At 58.9% G+C, this 19,099-nt stretch overlaps 7 protein-coding genes across 7 annotated transcripts; 5 read left to right on the plus strand and 2 right to left on the minus strand.

The window, feature by feature from the left end:
- Positions 1-723: 723 nt before the first annotated feature.
- CMQ_8133 (arf GTPase activator) lies at positions 724-4,757 on the plus strand (the record flags this gene model as incomplete). The annotated part of the gene is made up of 6 exons (XM_014315674.1): positions 724-787; positions 859-992; positions 1,104-1,544; positions 1,609-1,675; positions 1,734-3,309; positions 3,365-4,757. The coding sequence occupies 6 exons, from the start codon at positions 724-726 to the stop codon at positions 4,755-4,757; spliced, it is 3,675 nt and encodes a 1,224-aa protein (XP_014171149.1).
- Positions 4,758-4,772: 15 nt separating this feature from the next.
- Positions 4,773-4,961, plus strand: CMQ_8062 (uncharacterized protein; the record flags this gene model as incomplete). Its single annotated transcript, XM_014315603.1, has 1 exon — positions 4,773-4,961. One exon carries the CDS (start codon positions 4,773-4,775, stop codon positions 4,959-4,961), a length of 189 nt encoding a protein of 62 aa, XP_014171078.1.
- Positions 4,962-5,688: 727 nt separating this feature from the next.
- On the minus strand, positions 5,689-8,000 carry CMQ_8095 (serine/threonine-protein kinase chk2; the record flags this gene model as incomplete). Its single annotated transcript, XM_014315636.1, has 3 exons — positions 5,689-6,191; positions 6,250-7,212; positions 7,280-8,000. 3 exons carry the CDS (start codon positions 7,998-8,000, stop codon positions 5,689-5,691), a joined length of 2,187 nt encoding a protein of 728 aa, XP_014171111.1.
- A 976-nt stretch (positions 8,001-8,976) lies between these two features.
- CMQ_8286 (pci domain containing protein) lies at positions 8,977-10,874 on the plus strand (the record flags this gene model as incomplete). Its single annotated transcript, XM_014315827.1, has 3 exons — positions 8,977-9,042; positions 9,184-9,989; positions 10,052-10,874. The coding sequence occupies 3 exons, from the start codon at positions 8,977-8,979 to the stop codon at positions 10,872-10,874; spliced, it is 1,695 nt and encodes a 564-aa protein (XP_014171302.1).
- A 393-nt stretch (positions 10,875-11,267) lies between these two features.
- On the plus strand, positions 11,268-12,429 carry CMQ_8080 (uridylate kinase ura6; the record flags this gene model as incomplete). The annotated part of the gene is made up of 2 exons (XM_014315621.1): positions 11,268-11,601; positions 11,783-12,429. The coding sequence occupies 2 exons, from the start codon at positions 11,268-11,270 to the stop codon at positions 12,427-12,429; spliced, it is 981 nt and encodes a 326-aa protein (XP_014171096.1).
- Positions 12,430-12,770: 341 nt separating this feature from the next.
- Positions 12,771-14,366, minus strand: CMQ_8307 (uncharacterized protein; the record flags this gene model as incomplete). The annotated part of the gene is made up of 3 exons (XM_014315848.1): positions 12,771-13,379; positions 13,442-13,909; positions 13,959-14,366. 3 exons carry the CDS (start codon positions 14,364-14,366, stop codon positions 12,771-12,773), a joined length of 1,485 nt encoding a protein of 494 aa, XP_014171323.1.
- A 2,985-nt stretch (positions 14,367-17,351) lies between these two features.
- Positions 17,352-19,006, plus strand: CMQ_8224 (translation initiation factor ef-2 gamma; the record flags this gene model as incomplete). The annotated part of the gene is made up of 3 exons (XM_014315765.1): positions 17,352-17,878; positions 17,938-18,924; positions 18,976-19,006. 3 exons carry the CDS (start codon positions 17,352-17,354, stop codon positions 19,004-19,006), a joined length of 1,545 nt encoding a protein of 514 aa, XP_014171240.1.
- Positions 19,007-19,099: the final 93 nt, after the last annotated feature.

Here is a 19,099-nt window from a genome sequence, read left to right on the forward strand (position 1 = left end):
ATCGTGGCCTCTTGGCCTTATGCTTGTATCCAGGCACCAAAACGGTCAGAGAGAGACTCGCGCCGTTTCGCCGTTTCGCCGTTTCGCCGCTCTCCACGACGGATCACCGCTGCAGCTCGCTCCTGCCGTAATCGTATCGTATCGTGCTCCGTAATATGCAATGCCTGCCTGCTGCCCTGTCCTCTAGCGCTGCAGACCACCAAACCTCGCACCACAACCCCGCCGCCTTGCGCTACGACCCTGTACGTAGCCAGAAAGAGCGAGCCAGAGGCGTCGGTCCCGCCTTCCGTTCCTGCTTGCTGCCCCCGTAGCCTTTCCGTCCTGGCCACTCCTTCGCCGTCTCGCCATCCTAGAAGTATAGTCTCCTCTCTCTCCTGTCTCCGTTCTCTCCGCAAGATATTCTTACCTGCACACCTGCAAGTCACACCTCTCTGCCCGCCAGCTTCTCCTTCAACGTCGACCACCTCGCTTTCTTGTTCGAACCTCGCTCCCGGCTCTCCTTCGACCTTTTTCGTCTTCTGTCCCTCTGCCTGCCTCGTTCGCGCCGCTCCTTTACTGCCTCTTGTCCATCCCCCCTCCGCTTTCCCCTCCTCTTCACGCTGAGGCCCTCCTCTCCCTTTTTTTGCCCACCCTGTCTCTCGCCCTCTCATTTCAGCCCGGCTTCGCCTGCCACATCGCCTCTGTCCACCAGGCCAAGGGCCTTTTCTTTCTTCTCCGCCCGTCATGGGCAATGTCACCAGCCACCCTGACGAGGGCGGCGCCCTCTTTCTTCGCGACCAGAACCGATGTAAGCGCTTGCTCCGCTCGCCTAGACCGAGAAAAGGTTTCGCCAAGCTTGGCTCTCTGACCGCTGTCTAGTATCAATCTCGTCCCTGGTCATCGCCTCCCAACAGCGAAACTCTTCAGTCATAATCACCCCCAATGCATTCCCTGCGACCAGACTCGCTGCCACCCGTTCACTAGGCGAAAACTCCCCCGTGGAATACATACAGGTTCGCAAAGTCCCCACGTTCGACCACATGACATGCTTCCCATGCTCTGGCAGTTGCTGCGCCTGCTGCCTTTACCGACCCTAACATGCTTACTGTTCTTGCTCTCCACAGGATCCCGACTCCTTGCTGTCCTCTGCGCCACCCTCATTCCTGCTCAAGCTAACCAACGACGACGATCTCACCTTCACCTTTAATTTTGTCATTCGCCAGACTTCCGGCACGCCCTCGGCTGCTACTGCCGGCTCCTCTGCTCCCTTGTCCGCTGGCCAAGCTGCTGGCGCCGGCGCGGCCGATGCGAATGGCAGCTCGGCTGTCGTTGATACCCAGATCTGCGGACTCACATTTGTCTACGCGTCATCGGGGCGCGAGGTCGAAAACCTGGTCACCCGCGAGTTTCATGCCGACCCAAACCTCCACAAGAACTCAAACGTCAAACTGGTCGGCGACTATTCCACCGGCGGCAGTTCTTCTGTCTCCTTTAAATGGACCTGGAAGTGGAAGCCGCCCAAGGTCGCTGAGGACAAGGGGTGCGGCTGGCGACACTCCTGTAGCGTGTGTTCTGCTCAGACCTGTTCTTTCTCTCGCTTCCTCAGCATCTCCTGCTAACAAGGCCCAGTTTGTCGAGTACGACTCGCGTGCGCATATGCTGCACACCTTGGCTAGCTTCTCCTTCTGGGTGGCCAGTATGCAAGCCCCATGTCCTGTATCACGGTCTTGTCGCCCTCTAACTGTTTCTTTTAGACGCAAACCCCTTCTTCAGCCATCCCAGCTCTCCTGTGCCCTTTCTGCTCAGCGCTGCCCCTCCCAAAATACGGGTGGCCTCTGCCCAGTCGGTCGAGTCTCGCTTCAGCAATACCGAATTCGATGAGCCTAGCTCGCCCCGCGTCGGCCTTCTGGAGCCGGGAACCATTGTCGCTGCTCTGCCGCCACTGCCACCGCCAACTGCTTCCGCCGTTCCGGCTGAACCTGTCAGAGTCGACATAACATGTCCGCGCCCGGGCGACGACATGACAGCAACTGATGACGGACCCGTTTTCCGTGCCACCATCAAGTCATTGGAGCAGAAGACGGGCAACATCCGCATGCAGATGAAGAAAGTCATCAAAAAAGCCGAGCATGCCCACCAAACCCAGGCAGAGGCTAACGATGCCTTTGCTGGCTTTGTCGACGCCCTAAAAGAGACGTCATCGACAAACGCAAATGCTGTTCAGCCGGCCCTTGACCACTACTTTAACAAGATTGCCCGCGAAATTCTCTCGTATGAGCGCCAAAATGCGTTCAACCTGCAGCGCATTGTCATTGATCCCCTCAACCGGCTGTACACATGGGATATCAAGCAGGCCGAGGCCAAGAGGCGCGAGTTCGAGGAGGAGAGCAAGGACTACTATTCTTACGTCGGCCGCTACCTGGGCCAACGTCACGACTCAGTCAAGGCTAAGAAACTAGCCGAGAGCGACACAAAGTACCAGACAAAACGCCGCAATTTTGAGCTCAAGCGCTTCGACTACTCCTCCTTTATGCAGGACCTGTCAGGCGGGCGCAAAGAACAGGAGATCCTCTCCCACCTCACGCGCTTTGCCGACACGCAAGCCTCAGCCTTTCTCGGCGCCGCCAAGAAAGTGGATGCTCTCCTCCCCCAGCTAGAAGCTCTCTCCAGCGAAGTGCAGCTTGCCGACAAGGAGTACCAGTACCAGCGCCGCGAACGGGAGGAAAAGCGCCGCGTCCTCGAGAAGAGCAACATGTCTTACGTAGAGCCTGACTCTTCCTCGACGACTCATGCAAACGGCTTCACTGTCAGTTCTTTTGCTTCTGCTGCCGCCGCTGCTGCTGCAAATGTCGGTGCCAGCATCAGCGCAAGCGCTGGCATCAGCACCAGCAGCAGCACTGGCACTAGTATTGGCAATGGATATGGCAATAGTGCTAGCAATAGCGCTGGCGCAGGCACAGGCACAGGCACAGGCACAGGCACTGGCACTGGCACTGGCACCAGCACGAGTCACTCCTCGGACACGGAGCTGGGACGGGCTGATAGTATGGGCTCACAACTGCGCACAGTTAGCACAGGCGGGACGATCGGCAACGCTGTCGATCTGTCTCGGTCACCTGGGACCGTTGGCACCCAGCATCTTGCCGTAGGCAGCCCGCCGCAAGCGTCCAAGTTCAAGGGCTTCCGAGATCTGGAGGAGCGCGACCCAGCCCAAAATGCGCTCTTAGAGAAGAACACGACCCTGCGAAAGGAGGGCCTCTTGTGGGCTCTCAACCGACCAGGCAACCACGTCGACCCACGGACTGCCCTAAACAAGCAGGGTTGGCACAAGTACGTTTTTCATAGCCCGGGTGTTGTGTTTGAATCTTCATTACTGACTCCTCAGGTTCTGGATCGTTCTCGACCAGGGCAAGCTTTCCGAGTACAGCAACTGGAAACAGAGGCTGGACTTGCACATGGACCCCATCGACCTTCGCATGGCTTCGGTTCGTGAAGCAAGAAACGCCGAGCGGCGTTTTTGCTTCGAGGTAATCACGCCTCAGTTCAAGCGCGTGTATCAGGCCACGTCTGAGGAGGACATGAACAGCTGGATCACGTCCATCAACAACGCCTTGCAGAGTGCCGTGGAGGGTCGTGGTGTTCGGGAGCGGCGAGCACCGTCCATCTCCCCTTCTACGGGTTCGGCTGCCTTCCCGGGTCGTGACATTGGCTCCATCCTGACTGGAAAGAGCATATCTCTCTCGCACGGGCACCGGAACGCTGGAGGAGGCATAGGACAGTCGATGTCCGGCAACACAGGCATTCCAAGCCGGCGCACTACCGTGGGAAGCCGGCCGAGCACTCAGCGATCTAGCAGCGGCAGTTTCGAAGAGAGGCCGGATAAGCTCTTGCAGATGTTACGCGACAGCGACCAGGGCAACTGCTGGTGCGCAGATTGTGGCTCGGGGTCCAAAGTGGAGTGGGTATCGATTAATCTGGCCATCATCGTGTGCATCGAGTGCAGCGGCATCCACCGGTCGCTGGGCACACACATCAGCAAAGTGCGGTCGCTGACTCTGGACATTACGTCTTTCACGCCCGATATTGTGGAACTACTGCTGCTGGTGGGCAATCGGGTTGCGAACATGGTGTGGGAGACAAGGCTCGACTTGGCACTCAAGCCGACAGCACAGGCAAACCGTGAGCAACGGCTTCGGTTCATCACGAGAAAGTATGTTGACCGGGCATTTGTGGAACCAATTTCAGCGACGCTGTCGCGGTACCCTACGGCGGACGAGACGCTGCTGGCTGCCATCAAGAAGAATGACATCCAGCAGGTCATATATGCACTGGCGCTCAAGGCAAACCCGAATGCGACAGACTTATCCCGTGGGACCCCGGCCGTGTTTCTGGCGCTGGCTGCAGCCGATCCGGCTCTGCCTTCAGGCATGTCGGGGCCGCTGCCATCGCCAGGACCAGTGGCAGACACCAGGCTGGTCCCGTTCCCGATAGCCGAACTGCTGTTGCAGAACGGAGCCGAGATTCCGTCGACGAAGCCGGCAATCCCGCTGGGCCGAAGCGCCCAGCAGTACGTCGAGGCCAAGCGGGTGCGGACAGCCGGGCTGAATGCGAGTGGTCCGAGTGCCGCTGTGTACGAATCTGTGACTGCGATCTCGTCATCGTCTCCGTCTTCTGCGGCGGTCGCAATGGACCGGCTGGCTCGTGAGAAGGAGGCGAGGCTGCAGAAGCGGGTGAGCGCTGGCGGGCGGCTGGCTAGAAGTCCAATCCCCGAGCGGTAGCGCCTTGGAGTCGGGATGAGACATGGCGGCCGTGCAGCGGGAAGCCGTGGCTGCAGCGATGGCGGTGAGAGAAAGCGCCGGAACAACAGCAGCAGCTGGTGCTGGTGTTCGCTTGCATGCACAGCCTCTGAAGAGGCAGTCGAGGCCGAAGGCGAGACCAAGGATGTGGGCTCAGCACGACGGCTGTTGCTCAAGTCGTGCTGAGCCGTTTCTGGTTGATTATCTTTCTTTTTTCCTTTTTTTCGGGGACGAGGGAGGAATTGGTGCAAAGAATAGCCGGGTTCTAATGCTGTAATGTCGGTTGGGTATGGACTATTTCTTGCAGACAGAAACTTTGGGTGGGTGTCTAATGACCTCGGCAACAGCCTCCGCCCAGACGATACGGGCTGCAGTGCTATGATTACGTTTTTAGGCTTTGTTGCATACTAATGTCGTTTGGTTGGCTGTTCTCACGGGTGTTGGAAAGCATATTTGCAACGGGCGGCCTCATGCTATTATTGTAAGATATCTTAAAATCTGATTTATTCCCCATATCTGTAGCTGGTAACTAAAGCTGCAGCCGGCAGTTGTCTTGTACCGTCGCCGTTATGCATGGTGCTGGTCAAGTGAGAGGATGCGGTGAGAAGTGAGAAACGCAAACTTTTGACATGATGAAAAAGGGTGGTGAACGGCCGACCTGCCGAGAAACAGATAAAAAAGACAGACCCCGAAAGAAGAAGGAACAAGAAGCAAGGCTGGCTTTCGTCTCCTGTGAAGATACATGCCCTAGCCAGTTCTGCCGTCTTGCCGTTTGAATCCAGAGTACAAGGACGCCCAAGAAAGCCGAGTGATTATGGAACAGGAGACAAGGGAAGATGGAAAGAGTACGGAGTACAAGCAAATAAAATACAGCAAAATGAAGCACGTGACATACGACACGTGACACCAACGCCTAACGCGCCTTGCCTTTGGCCTTGCCCTTGGACTTGGGCTTGTCCTTGGCCGGCGAGCCGATGTCGGTCTTGGCGATGGTGCTGGTGGCGATGCTGTCGTCGTCAAACAGGGCCGGATCGCCGCGGTCGCCGTGTTCCATAAAGGCGCCGGCGTCCTGGAAGTCGGCCGGACGGGCTTCCCGCTTGTCTTTGTCGGCTGGTTTGTTGCTCTTGGTGAAGATCTTGATCGGCGGTTGCTGCGCCTGGGTGCCCGAGGCTGGGACCCGGGCGACCTCTTCGGCCACCTTGACGCAGTTGGCCACGCTCAGCAGCGTGCGCTCGCGGGCCAGACCGGCGACGCCGCCGCGCCGATTCACCTGCAGCCCGGCCACGCCGCCAACCAGGCCGTCCGTGCTATCGGTCAGACTCGGCGTCGACGAGGTCATCCACGGGTGGGCCAGGCACTGTTCGACAGTGAAGCGCTGTGCCGGGTCGACCATCAGCATGCAGTCGATGAGGTCCACTGTCTTGTCAGCACACAAAACGAGGCAAGCGAAGCGGGAGAGGACAGGGCCGCTCACATGCCGGGTCGCCGACGGAATCCCAATAGGGCGACGGATAGTTGAAGCGGCCGGCGCGGATCTGCTGGGTCATGGAGTAGGGAAAGTCGCGCGAGTACAGCTCGTCAGAAAAGGGTGGGAAGCCGCACAGACAGATGTACAGGACAACGCCCAGCGACCAGATATCGACGGCCTTTGTGTACTTGCGGTGGCGGCTGTCGGCCAGGATCTCGGGAGCGACGTAGCTGGGCGTGCCGCAGAGCGTGGTGGTGAAGGACTCTTCGCCGATGATCTTGGCCAGGCCAAAGTCGGCCAGCTTGACGTGCAGGTCGTGGTCGACCAGCAAGATGTTCTCCGGCTTGATGTCGCGATGCACAATGTTGCGTTCGTGCAGGTACTTGACGCCGGCAAAGAGCTGCCGGAACAGCTTGCGGGCGTCCTCCTCAGTCAGCTTCTGATGCATGACAATGTAGTTGAACAACTCGCCCTCGGGGGCGAGTTCCAGCACCAGGTACACCGACCCCTTCTCGTGAAAGGTGTCTTTGAGACAGAGCACGTTGGGGTGGCTGACGCCCATCAGCACGGCAATCTCCTGCTGCAGGCCCTCCAGCTTGGACCGGTCATCCAAGCCGGGCGGCATGGTGAAGATCTTGACGGCATAGCGCTGGCCCGTCGCCTTTTCCACGCACAGAAACACTTCGGCAAAGTGGCCTTTGCCCAATTTCTGCTGCAGCGTGAACTGCTGGTGGAAGGCGCCGGTTGTTCGGCTGCGCGGATACCGGAACACAAAGCGCGCCCGGTCGAGCACGGCGATCTCGTCGTTCTCCTGCAGCTCGCGCCGCTGGTTGCGGCCCACCAGCGCCTCGTTGACAAACGTGCCGTTGGCCGACAAGTCCTCCAGCACGGCCACCGTGTCGGTGCCCTTGTGCTCGGCAAAGATGAGGCAGTGGCGGTTCGAAACGATCGGGTCGCCCAGCATGAGATCTTCCCGGTGCTGCTGTTAGCATGAGGGACAGAAAACGGCACGGAATCGGATGAATTGGACACGTACCGCACTCGGGGTGCCGCCCTATCAAGTAGCCGCCCGCATGTGCACTCTTTTCCTCGTCCTTGGCCGCCTTCTTCTTGCCCTTCTTGTTCGGTGCGGCTGCCGAAGAGGCCGACGAGGCCGATGGCGCATCGTCTGGACAGGCCATGCGACGCCTCAGCACGAGGCTCTGATTGCCGTAATGTGTCCCCAGCGGAAACAGGTAGCCCCAGACGCCCTCCTTGACCTCGTCCTTGACCTCTTCCGAGAGCGCCGAGTTGGGGTCGACGTTCTGTGACGGAAACACCTGTGTGTCCTGGGGCGGCGACGAGAACGAGCCGGTGGCATCGTTGCCGGCTACATCGCCGTTGGTTGCGCCGCGCGGTGCCACCTGGCTGGGACGGCCTTCGGGCGGAGAGGCCGTCGGTTCCTTGGACTGCTGGTCGGACGCTTCGTCCGTGGCGAGCAGGGTCAGGGGCGTGGGCACCTGATAGCGGCTCGAGACGGGAGTCTTTGGATGCACAGGCTTCGCAGCAACTGCGGCTGTCGATGCGGCCGTCGGTTTGACTGCCGACGAGCTGTCAAGATCATCGGTCGAGTCGACTCGCTGGGAAAGCCGCTCTGACCGTCGTGGCTTCTTGGCATCGAGCGCGACATCCTCGGCAGCGTGCTGAAAAGGCAGACGGGTTAGAAGGTCACGCATCTTGAGAGCAGCAGCAACGAGAAAGCGAAATGTGGCAGGCATTGCGAGCAAGCACAGAAATGGTGGGATAAGCAGCAGCTGCTGTGGTGCCGTTGTGCTGCCACTGCAGAGAAACAAACAGAAAACATACACGAGGCCGCTTATGGCTGCCCTCGTTTCGAGGAGCCATCTCGGGTGGGCGCAGTACTCCGTAGACTGATCAGGTTCTCGCAGCCGATCCGCGAAACAAGTTTACCGGACGGGTGCACGTGTGCTGTTGGAGAAGCGAAAAGCAAAAAGCGAAAAGCGATACGGAAGACAGACGGCGAAAATGGGCAGCTGACAGGGCTCAGCTGCGCTATGTGTGCCTGCAGGTCGTTGCGTGTGATTGAAGATCGAGGAAGAGGAACGTGAGCAATCAAGGAACCGCACGGGCCGTGACGGAGGAGCGGCCAGCGGATGGAGCCGTGCAGAGAGGAAGAGGATGCGAGAGGCAATGCAGAAAAGCTGCTCCCGTCTGTTCCAAACTGCCAATCTTCCGGGGCCATTGAGAGACACACCAGGCTGACTCAACGCGCTGGTGGTCCGACGCGCCTGCCTCGCCCAGCTTACTTCTTGCGCTAAACCCTGGCGGCGATAGCCTTGTATGCCGGTGCGGGCTGGAGCCTAGCTGGGAAGTACTGCATAGCTGCATACTGTCTGCCGTCTATGCATCTACCAGGCATGTGTCTGAATCCTCCGCCTCTGCTCAAGCACTGACCCTGTTTTCGCCAGGGTGATGGTCATGAGACAGCCCATGTGCAGAGGGCCGTCGGACGGGCCACACAGACAATTACTGACGACAAGATGAAATTGGGCACATGTCCAGCAGCCTGACCAAAAGACAGAAGACAGTGGCGATAAAGGCGAGCGCCAAGTCACATGACCCGCGCGTTGGTCTCCAGCGCAGGAGGGGCTAAAACCCCACCACCACTGCACAATTTGTAAATTGAATTTTGCCGAGCCGTTTTGCACACCGCCCGCCAAAAATGCATCCGCCATGTGTGCACGTGACATCCCACTGCTGGAGAGCAGGAGGGGAGAAGATTTGGATAGAGACTGCATCGTAAACGGGAAAAAATTCACATAGGCTCTCGCATCCGCCACCAGCACGATAGTCAGCGCCACCGAGCACCGACTCTGCCTCATCTCACCACGCAGCGGCTGCCGTAGCATGTCGATCGGACCGCACGGCTCTTCTTGGTAGGACCAGAGCAAAGAACGGCGCACCGAACAAAACATCGGCAAAGAAGCCGACCCGGAACCGGAATCCGGACCAGACGACATCGATTCCCTGCCACAACCGCACTCCGTCGGCAGCGACAGCACGTGGTTTCCGTACGGAAACGATCCCGTCAGCAGTCTTCTCGAGGCGACCTCGCGGCGGCTCAAGCACGTGGCCATCATGGCAGCACCCACCACATCCTCGCCTGCTGCAGCGGCAGCAGCAACCACCCAGACGTCGGTGACCGGGCGGCCGCGCCTCGTCTTCGTCGACGGCACATTTGCCGAGCTCGTGCAGGAGCTGGCCGACTACCTCCACGTCGGCGAGGCGGTCGAGCCGCTGTTGGCCCAGGAGAAGAACGAGCAGGCGCTCGCCAAGGTGGTGGAAGCGTCGGCAGCCCTCAGTGCGGTGCCCGAGAAGGAGTTCACCGGGGCCTACAACCTGCTGATCCACCTGGTCGTCAATGAGTCCAAGGACGCGAGCCCGTACCTGCGCACCATCTGCCAGAACCTGCTGCAGCCGGTGACGTCGTCGCCGGTCAACGGCCCGGCACTCGCGCTCAACGCGCTGCAGGCTATCTTCAACCTGCTCGCGCCGACAAATGGACTGCGGTACAACGTGCTGCTGTCGATCCTGCGGTTCGCTCGCGTCAACGGCTTCTACGACAACCTGAAGCCGACGCTGCCGAACCTGCCGCGCTGGCTGCAAGAGTGGGACGTGGACGAGGAGGCCCAGCGCAAGATTTACCTGGAGATTGCGACGATTGCGTCAGAGGGAGGGGAAGACGAGTGAGTTTTTTGACCTTTTCTTTTTCTGTTTTTTTTTGCTCTTCTTTCTCTAACCCTCCCAGGGAAGCATACCAGTACCTGCTCAAGGTGTTGCGGACGTTTGACGCGGCGGACGAGGCAGCGATCAAGTCGGACGAGGCAGCGGCGCTGTCGGTGCGAGCAGTGCGGATGGCGCTGCTGTCGAGCACGCACTTTGACTTCCAGGACCTGCGGGTGCTGCCGACGGTGCAGGCGCTGGCAGACTCGCACGCGGCGTACGCGCAGCTGCTGGACATCTTTGCCGAGCAGGATCTGGAGGACTACCGCGACTTCTGCGAGGAGCACGACGGCTGGGTCGAGCAGGAGGGCATGGACGACGGCCGGCTACAGCGCAAGATGCGGCTGCTGACGTTTACGAGTCTGGCGGCAGCGAGCACGCAGAGCCGCGAGATCGAGTACGGACGCATCGCCAAGGCGCTGCAGATCCCGGTCGAGGACGTCGAGGTCTGGGCCATTGACGTGATCCGCGCCGGCCTGGTCGAGGGCAAGATGTCGCAGCAGAAGCGCCTCTTCCTCGTCCACCGGACCACGTACCGCGTCTTTGGCGAGAAGCAGTGGCGTGAGCTCGGCACCCGCCTGGACCAGTGGCGCGGCAGCCTGCGCAGCGTCCTCGCCGTCTTGCGTCGTCAGCAGGCCGAGGCCGACGCCCAGCGCGAGCGCGAGGCCCAGGAGCTGGAGCGCAAGCTCGCCGGTGCCAGCCTCGGTGCTGGCGGCGACCCGTCTGCCACCGGTGCCGGCGGTGCCAGCAGCCAGCGACGAGGCGGCGGTATCGGCATGGACGGCAAGCCGCGTCAGCCCTTCCAGCAGCGCCAGCACATGCCCCATCGCAACGAGAACGACGATTGATCGTCGATGCCGCTCTGTTCGGTCGGTTTGCCTTGTTCGTTTATGGAAAAGTGGCGTCCATCGGCGGGGATGGTGGCCGGTGACGGAATGCCGTTATGAGGACTTCTTTGCCCAGCTAGAAATACGTACAATAAAAAGAGTAAAACGAGTGGTGCTGTAGTGTAGCTGTATACGAGTAGAGTTTCCCCTACCAGTGCTATACTGTGTACAAATGCTCCAATGCTAAAGCGGCCTGTGGCCTGATTCAGCTACAGTGGGGCCAGGCTGAAAGCCACCACAGTTTTCTTCCGACTGCTCTGCAAAAAGGGGCAGAGCTCTTCCTGTCTCCATCCATTGACGACAGAAAGGGAAGCGGCCGTCCAGACCAGCCAGCCCGTGCCACCTGCCGCGACCATGGCCTCCTCGCTCTCCCGTGCGTTCCTGCGCCGCCAGCTGGCAGCAGCTCCTGCAGCTGGCCGAATGCTCCTGCCACGTGTGTCGGGGACTGCTGCCCAGGCACGTGCCGGACGGTTGGCTCATGCCACGTCCTCGTCGTCCGATACGGCGTCGTGCCTCCATCGACTGTCTGCACGTCGCTTCTACTCCTCGAACAGCTCCAGCTCTCCGCCGCCGCCGCCACCGCCTCCTCCGCCGTCGAGCCCCAAGCAGACGATCAAGTTCTGGCCGTTTATCGTCGTCATCGCCCTCGGATTTGGTGGCTACGCCGTGTTGGTCAACCAACGAATGAGTACGTGATTGGGTAGAGGTTGAGGCTTTTACGCTGTGTCCGCTCTTTTCTACTCCGTACACCTCTGCAGCTCTTCCTCTTTCTTTATCCCCTCTTCTTTTCTCCTCGTCTCTCCTCACCCTCGTCCCTCCTCATCTTCGTCCCTCATCCCTCATCCCTCCTCCTCGTCTAACGTCCTCAGACATGCCGGAAGACCAGAAACGTGGCTCGTCCGAGCCCAAGCCGACCTTCTCCGAGGACGACGTGACGGTCGTGTTCGTGCTCGGTGGCCCCGGTGCCGGCAAGGGCACGCAGTGTGCCCGGCTCGTGCAGACGTACGGCTTCGCCCACCTCTCGGCTGGCGACCTGCTGCGCGCCGAGCAAGACCGGCCCGGATCCGAGTTTGGCCAGCTGATCAAGGACTACATCCGTGACGGTCTGATCGTGCCGATGGAGGTGACGGTCAAGCTGCTGGAGAACGCGATGAAGGCATACGTGGCCCAGAACCCGGACCGGCGCCGGCTCTTCCTCGTCGACGGCTTTCCCCGCAAGATGGACCAGGCCGTCGCCTTTGAGTCGACCGTGTGTCGTGCCAAGCTCGTGCTCTTCTACGACTGCCCCGAGTCCGAGCTGGAGCGCCGCCTGCTCGAGCGCGGCAAGACGTCCGGCCGCTCCGACGACAACGCTGCCTCCATCCGGAAGCGCTTCCACACCTTTGTCGACACCAGCATGCCCGTCGTCGATGCCTACTCCCAGCAGGGCCGCGTCGTCAAGATCGACGCCACCGCTACCCCCGACGCCGTCTTCCGCGACACCCAGGCCAAGCTCGCCACCCGCCTGTCCTTGTGAGCGAGACACACATCCGCACTGCTTCCTTCCAATCGGAATGGCTTCACCTCACTGTTAGGGCAGGTAGCACGTCCACGCTCGTTCATTGCAGATCATAATTGGCCCATGTGCTTCAATTTAATAGTACATACAAAGAAGATGGGTACCTCTCCTGTTGCATTAACGGAACAGCTTTGTATTTGCCTTCCTTCGTCCTTCGTGTCCGATAGTCTTCCATAAAAACGCCTCCATGGTATATGCCCCTCGGTGATTCAGTCCTGCTGTACAAAAGAAAAGAGATAAAAAAGATGGAAAAAGAGGATATAGCGAGAGACAAGAAGATGTTGTATAGCGCGGTTCGGCTACCGCGGGCTGTGCAGAACCGCATCGGCATAGGCGCCGGGGATGGGGACTGCTGCGTACTGGACCTCGCCAGGCGCAATAGGGCCGTGCTCGTGGATGGTCTGCTGTGCAGCCGGTGGCGGCGACGGCGACGACCGAGAGTAGACGGGTGCGGCAGGCACAACAGACTCGGCAAAAGCGGCGCTTCCGAGCTTGGGCGTGGCAGATGGCGCCTTGACGGGCGGTGCCTGCAGCCTGAAAGATGAGGACGGCGCGACGGCCGGGCGCGAAAAGGCCGACACCGGCTCGACCAGATTGCGGCCGCCTGGCGTGAAGGGCGACGGGCCCTCCTCCTGGACGTTGCCGAGAGAGCCGTAGGCCTGGGGCGGGAAGCGTGGTGACAGGGCGTATTGGGAGAAGGCCGGAGACTTGGGGCCGAAGCCAGGCGTGTTGGGGGCTGACTGGGACCGCAGCTGGGCCAGATACAGGTCGGAGCGGGCCTTGTCGCGCATGTCCATGGACTTGTGCAGCTTGCGCTTGGAGTAGTAGCGGTAAAAGATGATGCTGTACAGCGAGATGCTGATGACCTCGACGACGATCTCGATGATGATGCAGATGAGCGACCAATTCTGGATGAGTCAGCAAGAGAAAGGGAGACAGAAGAAGAGAGAAGAAGAGGAGAAAAACAGACCTGCAGACGGCAGACGAGAGCGTAGTGGACCTTGTCCGAGAAGATCTGCGACCGATGGTTGTTCACGCAGGCCCATCCCCACATGTCCTTGTTGTTGCCGCTGTTGCGGGTGACCTGCAGAATGCCGGCCGCGATGGCCCACATGACCATGCTGAAGATGAACCAGCCGACGGCGAAGAGGGTGTAGTAGACGGAAACCTTTTCGGCGCGCCGGTGACCGCCGCGACAGTAGCTGGCCAGGACGAGGATGCTGACGGTCAGGGACACGCAGGCGGCCGCGAGCACGACCTTTTGCGCCCACGGGTTGGTGCCGGTGGCCCACGGCGGAAAGGAGCTCTGGGTGGGCAGCGTCTTGGTCGCGTTGAAGATGCTGAACGAGGCCGAGAGCATCGACAGAACGATGAGGCTGCAGCTAAAGTTGACGCCACGCAGGGCGAACTTGGCCATGCGCACGCGGGTCTTGATTTTCTGTGCTTGTTAGTGACTTGTCTGTGAGAGTGTCCAAAAAACGACTTACAAGATCGCGGGCCTGTTCCTTCTCCGTGTCGGCCTCGTGCCGCTCGAGGACCTGCTCTTCACGAAAAGTCGGGCTGAGCGGATTGTCGAAGCGCCGGCCAGGCGTGCCCGGGACCTTCATGGCGCTCTTGAGCGGTGATCGGGGCGTCATGGGCACAGCGGCCGTCTCGCCACCGTCGCCGCTGCCAATGTAGCCGAAGCCGACGTCGGCCGGCTGGGCCTGGATCCGCACGCCCTTTTCGACATCGGCGAAGAAGGAGACGCCCTCGACGGGCGAGTGCACGGTGGTGGCCTCGGCAAAGCGAGGCGTCCGGGGATGCTTGAGCGAATCGGTCGACGAGCCGCTCGAGGAGGACCGGCTGGGGCCCAGCTTCAGAGCCGACGGCCGTTTCTTGTCGTCCGAAGCCATTTCGGGTTCTGAGGATGTGTAGATGGGAGGAGCAGGCAAGAGAAGAGATGGAAAGGCGTATGAAATATCCACAACAGACAATGCGAAAAGACGACGAGAGAGACCAGCTGTCGAGGGAAGGAAGAAGACGACAAGACCATCGAGAGCCCGGGGGACTGAGCGGTTTTGAGCTGCGGCCGCTGGCACCAGACGGGTGGACAGGAAGGAGGGGGGGGGGAACAAGAGGTCGCACATACGTCGTAAAGGACGACCGGGGGTCAGCGTGTGGACGGCCTTTGGGAGTGCAGCTGTGCATCTGATAGGCCGCACAGGTGAGCCGAGCGTCGAGCGTCGCCGGATTTAGACGCCCAGCACCAGCACTGGGGCGTTTACCGGCAGCCAGTCGTCGGCGCAAGCAGAAATGAGAGGAGCAAAAAGTGGCCCTTTCTCTCTGTCTGCTGGCCGCAACAGAATGAAGCAGAGACATACTCGTACTTTGTAGGCCCAGACACTGGGTGAAGAGCGACATCCGACGGCCGTCCACACCACTGTCTCTGTGCGAGTATCGCATCCGTCAGCAGCGTGAGAGAGCATGCATCTTGGCGCCCTGTGTGATGGCGGACACGATCCCACAGCGGTCGTTGCTGGTGGCCCCATCCCCTTGGCCCTCTCTCTCTCTCCTCTTTCCAGTTTCGAGCAAGCCCGGCAGACTCGAGCAGGCCGGCAGACAAATGCAACCCTGCCGACAGTGATGTGCTCGGCAGGCGGGCAGGGGTAAGGGTGGACATCGACGACGAGCGACCCATGTCGCCATCTGGTTGGGCGAGAGGGTGGATCCGCCGGCCTTACCTACTACATAGTAGATGACTTTGGCTGCCGTTGCAAGGGTCAGCTCCTACCTGCCGCCATCCTGCCCTTCTGATTGGCCTGTTCCCGCATGCAGGGGAGGGGCCTAGCTTCAGTCCTGGCCAATCATCGTCGCAGCCGGCGTGACGACTTGCAGTGTCGGCGGTAATCCGCCTGCAGTCACTCGTTCGTCTTCGACCCTCTTCCGTCTCGCTGCTCGTGAAAATCTGCAGCGCTTCGTATCTTGCTTTCGCGCCCTCGTCTGTCGCAGCGCCGTTCTAAGCCAGAAGGACCTGCATGGAAAGCGTCTGGCAAGCCCGGATCCCTTCTTTCCCGCTCCTTTCTGCCCAGAATCTCGTCACAGTCTCTGCACTCTCGTGCGATCGTTCCATCGGTGCGGCGGCTGGTCGGTGCCATGGCGCCAACCCCATGCTTGCCCAGCCCGGATGGAAACAATTGGCAGAAACGGTAGCCTCCATAATGGAGGCGTCGGCGGACAGAGTGGGAGGGATGTTATCTCACGTCAGGTTGTTTTCGACAATCCTACTCCGGAGACAGCCGGTCACATTGGACTTTCACCATAGCACTGTACCATTACAGATGAATGATTGGTCCCAACTTTTTCCTTTTATCGCAGCCTCTGCAATAAAACATATGACGCTACCTGCCGTCGAGGCGCAGGACCGTTAAAAATCTTCAGGCCGAAAAGTGCTCGATGTCAGTATCTGCGCAACTGGTGCTGTGGCAACATCTTGTTCTTTGCCCTGGGCACAAGAGAAGGAATCGTTAAGCGAAGAATAACATCGAAAGTCGTCGGCAGGGTTTTTAAGGCCGTCGTAAGAAGTAGGCCTCTCTGAATTTACGGATTAAGCACTGCGTCCTGTCTCGTGAGCGCAGGCACATGACCAGGCCAACTATTCCGTCTTTGTTGAAAATCATGTAATGTAGGTGGCGGGATTGTCAGGTCCTCTAGTATTCAATGCTATACCTTTGGAGGAGTACTTAATGTCTGGGTAGGAAGAACCTATTGCCTTTGTCATAATGATAGCCGGAAGTAAGGCGGCCTCAGGAAGGACGTCTTGTACAGAGTCGAGCGGATGTATTGGAAAGAACGAATAAAATTAGTCTGTATCAGATTCCAGGTCTCCATTTGGTTCCTACTATGTAAGATATCTTACATCAAACAGGAAAGAACGAATCGATCTAGAGTCTGCACCAAACGTTCTTTAGGGATCACTCATCAGTATAGGCTTCAACTTGGAACCTGGTGATCTGTCTGTTGATTTATACCAATCTGTCTAATAACGTAGGGGTTGGGGCTTTTAAACTAATAATCGCCATCTCGCCTAAAGCAAGTAATGTGTATTGTGATGACTAAGGAGCAAAGTTGAAGTGTGGTGGATGCAGCTGAAAAGTAGAATTACGGATAGATCTTGACTGAAGCTGCAAACCCTAACAGGAACTGTACATTTAATAACTTCCCTGTTGATATCACATAAGCCAGCGAGGAGGGCACGTAGGGAATCATTAGTTAGCCGCTACCTAATAGCAGATACCAGCTTCTTTCACAGGTGCAATCGTGGTATGGTGATATTCTAGACAATTCCGGCGAGTTTCTGTGCACACCAAGATGAAGACCAGTCAGAAAAAATGGCTTTCTTCCTCAAAAATGGAACTGAGTACCTTTTCAAGTAACATTTCTCGAGGCCCAGCTTAGTCTGTGAATCGTACATTGTCACTTGGAGCAATACAAGAAGCAAGAACAGATTCATTTTTACAACTCTATTCTGACTGTTTGTTGCAGATACGAACCATTAATAGGACAACTAAAAGACTCGCTCGAACGCCATCGCCCAAACTACCAGCGACATCACAAGGCAATTTTAGAATTTGGACACACTATCTTATCTACCAGATTGGGTTAGTGTGAGTCATCTTCGCCTGCCAACCCCACCATTGGCGATGCACACGAAATTTTAACCTTGTCCGCGAAAAATAATACACGTATTTGATATCACGAGAGCCATTTCGGAAACCGATATTTTTTGTAGGTTTACTTTTGGCGACCCACCAAGGTCCTGGTACTGTTCTAGCGTGGCTCTGACGAAGCGGGAACAGGAAGGCCATCCGGACGATACAGAGAATCCGAAGATCAGCATCATGGCAGACAAGTACGACCACGACGACATCGAGTCCGGTTCGGATTCAGGCCCGGATTCGCCCATACTGGAGCCACAGGACGTGTCGGACGGCGATATCGACGAGAAGCCGCTGAAGTCGGCGCTGAAGAAGGGCGGAGAGGTGGCAGTGGAGCCGGCAGTGGTGAAGCCGCCGCTGCCACCACAGACGGATCCCAAGGATCTGGACGTGAGCAAGCTGACGCCGCTGACGCCAGAGATTATCGCGCGGCAAGCGACGATCAACATCGGGACGATCGGCCATGTGGCGCACGGCAAGTCGACGGTGGTCAAGGCGATTTCGGGTGTGCAGACGATTCGGTTCAAGAACGAGCTGATCCGCAACATCACGATTAAGCTGGGCTATGCCAATGCCAAGATCTACAAGTGCGACAACAAGGCGTGTCCACGGCCGACGTGCTACCGCAGCTACAAGAGCGACAAGGAGGTGGACCCGCCGTGTGAGCGCGAGGGCTGTGGGGGGACGTACCGTCTGCTGCGTCACGTCTCGTGGGTTTTCTTGTTTGTCTTTGCGTTTTGGATCGATTCCATCTGTGCTAACCAGACAGGTTTGTCGACTGCCCCGGCCACGATATCCTGATGAGCACGATGCTGTCGGGCGCCGCAGTGATGGACGGGGCGCTACTTCTGATCGCAGGCAACGAGACGTGTCCGCAGCCACAGACGTCGGAGCATCTGGCGGCGATCCAGATCATGAACCTGGACAAGGTGGTGATCCTGCAGAACAAGGTAGACCTGATGCGCGAGGAGACGGCGCAGCAGCACTACGAGTCGATTCTCAAGTTCATCCGCGGCACGGTGGCGGCCAAGTCGCCGATCGTGCCGATCTCGGCGCAGCTCAAGATCAACATTGACGCCGTGCTGGACTGCCTCGTCAACACGATTCCAGTGCCGCCGCGCGACTTCTCGACGGACCCGCAGATGATTGTGATCCGCTCGTTCGACGTGAACAAGCCGGGTGCCGAGATCGAGGACCTCAAGGGCGGCGTGGCCGGCGGCAGCATTCTGCACGGCGTGATCAAGCTCGGCGACGAGATCGAGATCCGGCCCGGCCTGGTGACGCGCGACGAGGCCGGCAACCTGCACTGCACGCCCATCTTCAGCCGCATCGTCTCGCTCAACTCCGAGTCCAACGACCTCAAGTACGCCGTGCCGGGCGGCCTCATCGGCGTCGGCACCCACATCGACCCGACACTCTGCCGTGCCGATCGGCTGGTCGGCTTCGTGCTCGGCCTCAAGGGCCGCCTGCCCGACATCTACAGCGAGATCGAGGTGAACTTTTACCTGCTGCGCCGCCTGCTGGGCGTGCGTACCGCCGACGGCAAGCAGGCCAAGGTCGAGAAGCTGGCCAAGAACGAGGCCATCATGGTCAACATTGGCTCCACCTCGACCGGCGCCAAGGTCGCCGCCATCAAGAACGATGCGGCCAAGCTGGTCCTGACCAGCCCCACCTGCACAAACATTGGCGAGAAGGTGGCACTGAGCCGGCGCATCGAGAAGCACTGGCGGCTGATCGGCTGGGCCACCATCACGGCGTGAGTTTCTGTCCTGCCTTTCCTGTCTAGGAATCTCTGCTAACGAAGCAGTGGCGTCACGCTCGAGCCGACGTTGCCTTGAGATGTTGTTGATACGAGTACGGGTAGAAAGGAGGGCAACATACCCTCTTCCCTCGCGTTCCTGTCGAGACAGATGGGAACAAAAAGCGATGCT

The sequence above is a fragment of the Grosmannia clavigera genome (assembly GCF_000143105.1).
Source record: "Grosmannia clavigera kw1407 unplaced genomic scaffold GCSC_161, whole genome shotgun sequence".
Lineage (NCBI taxonomy): Eukaryota > Fungi > Ascomycota > Sordariomycetes > Ophiostomatales > Ophiostomataceae > Leptographium > Leptographium clavigerum.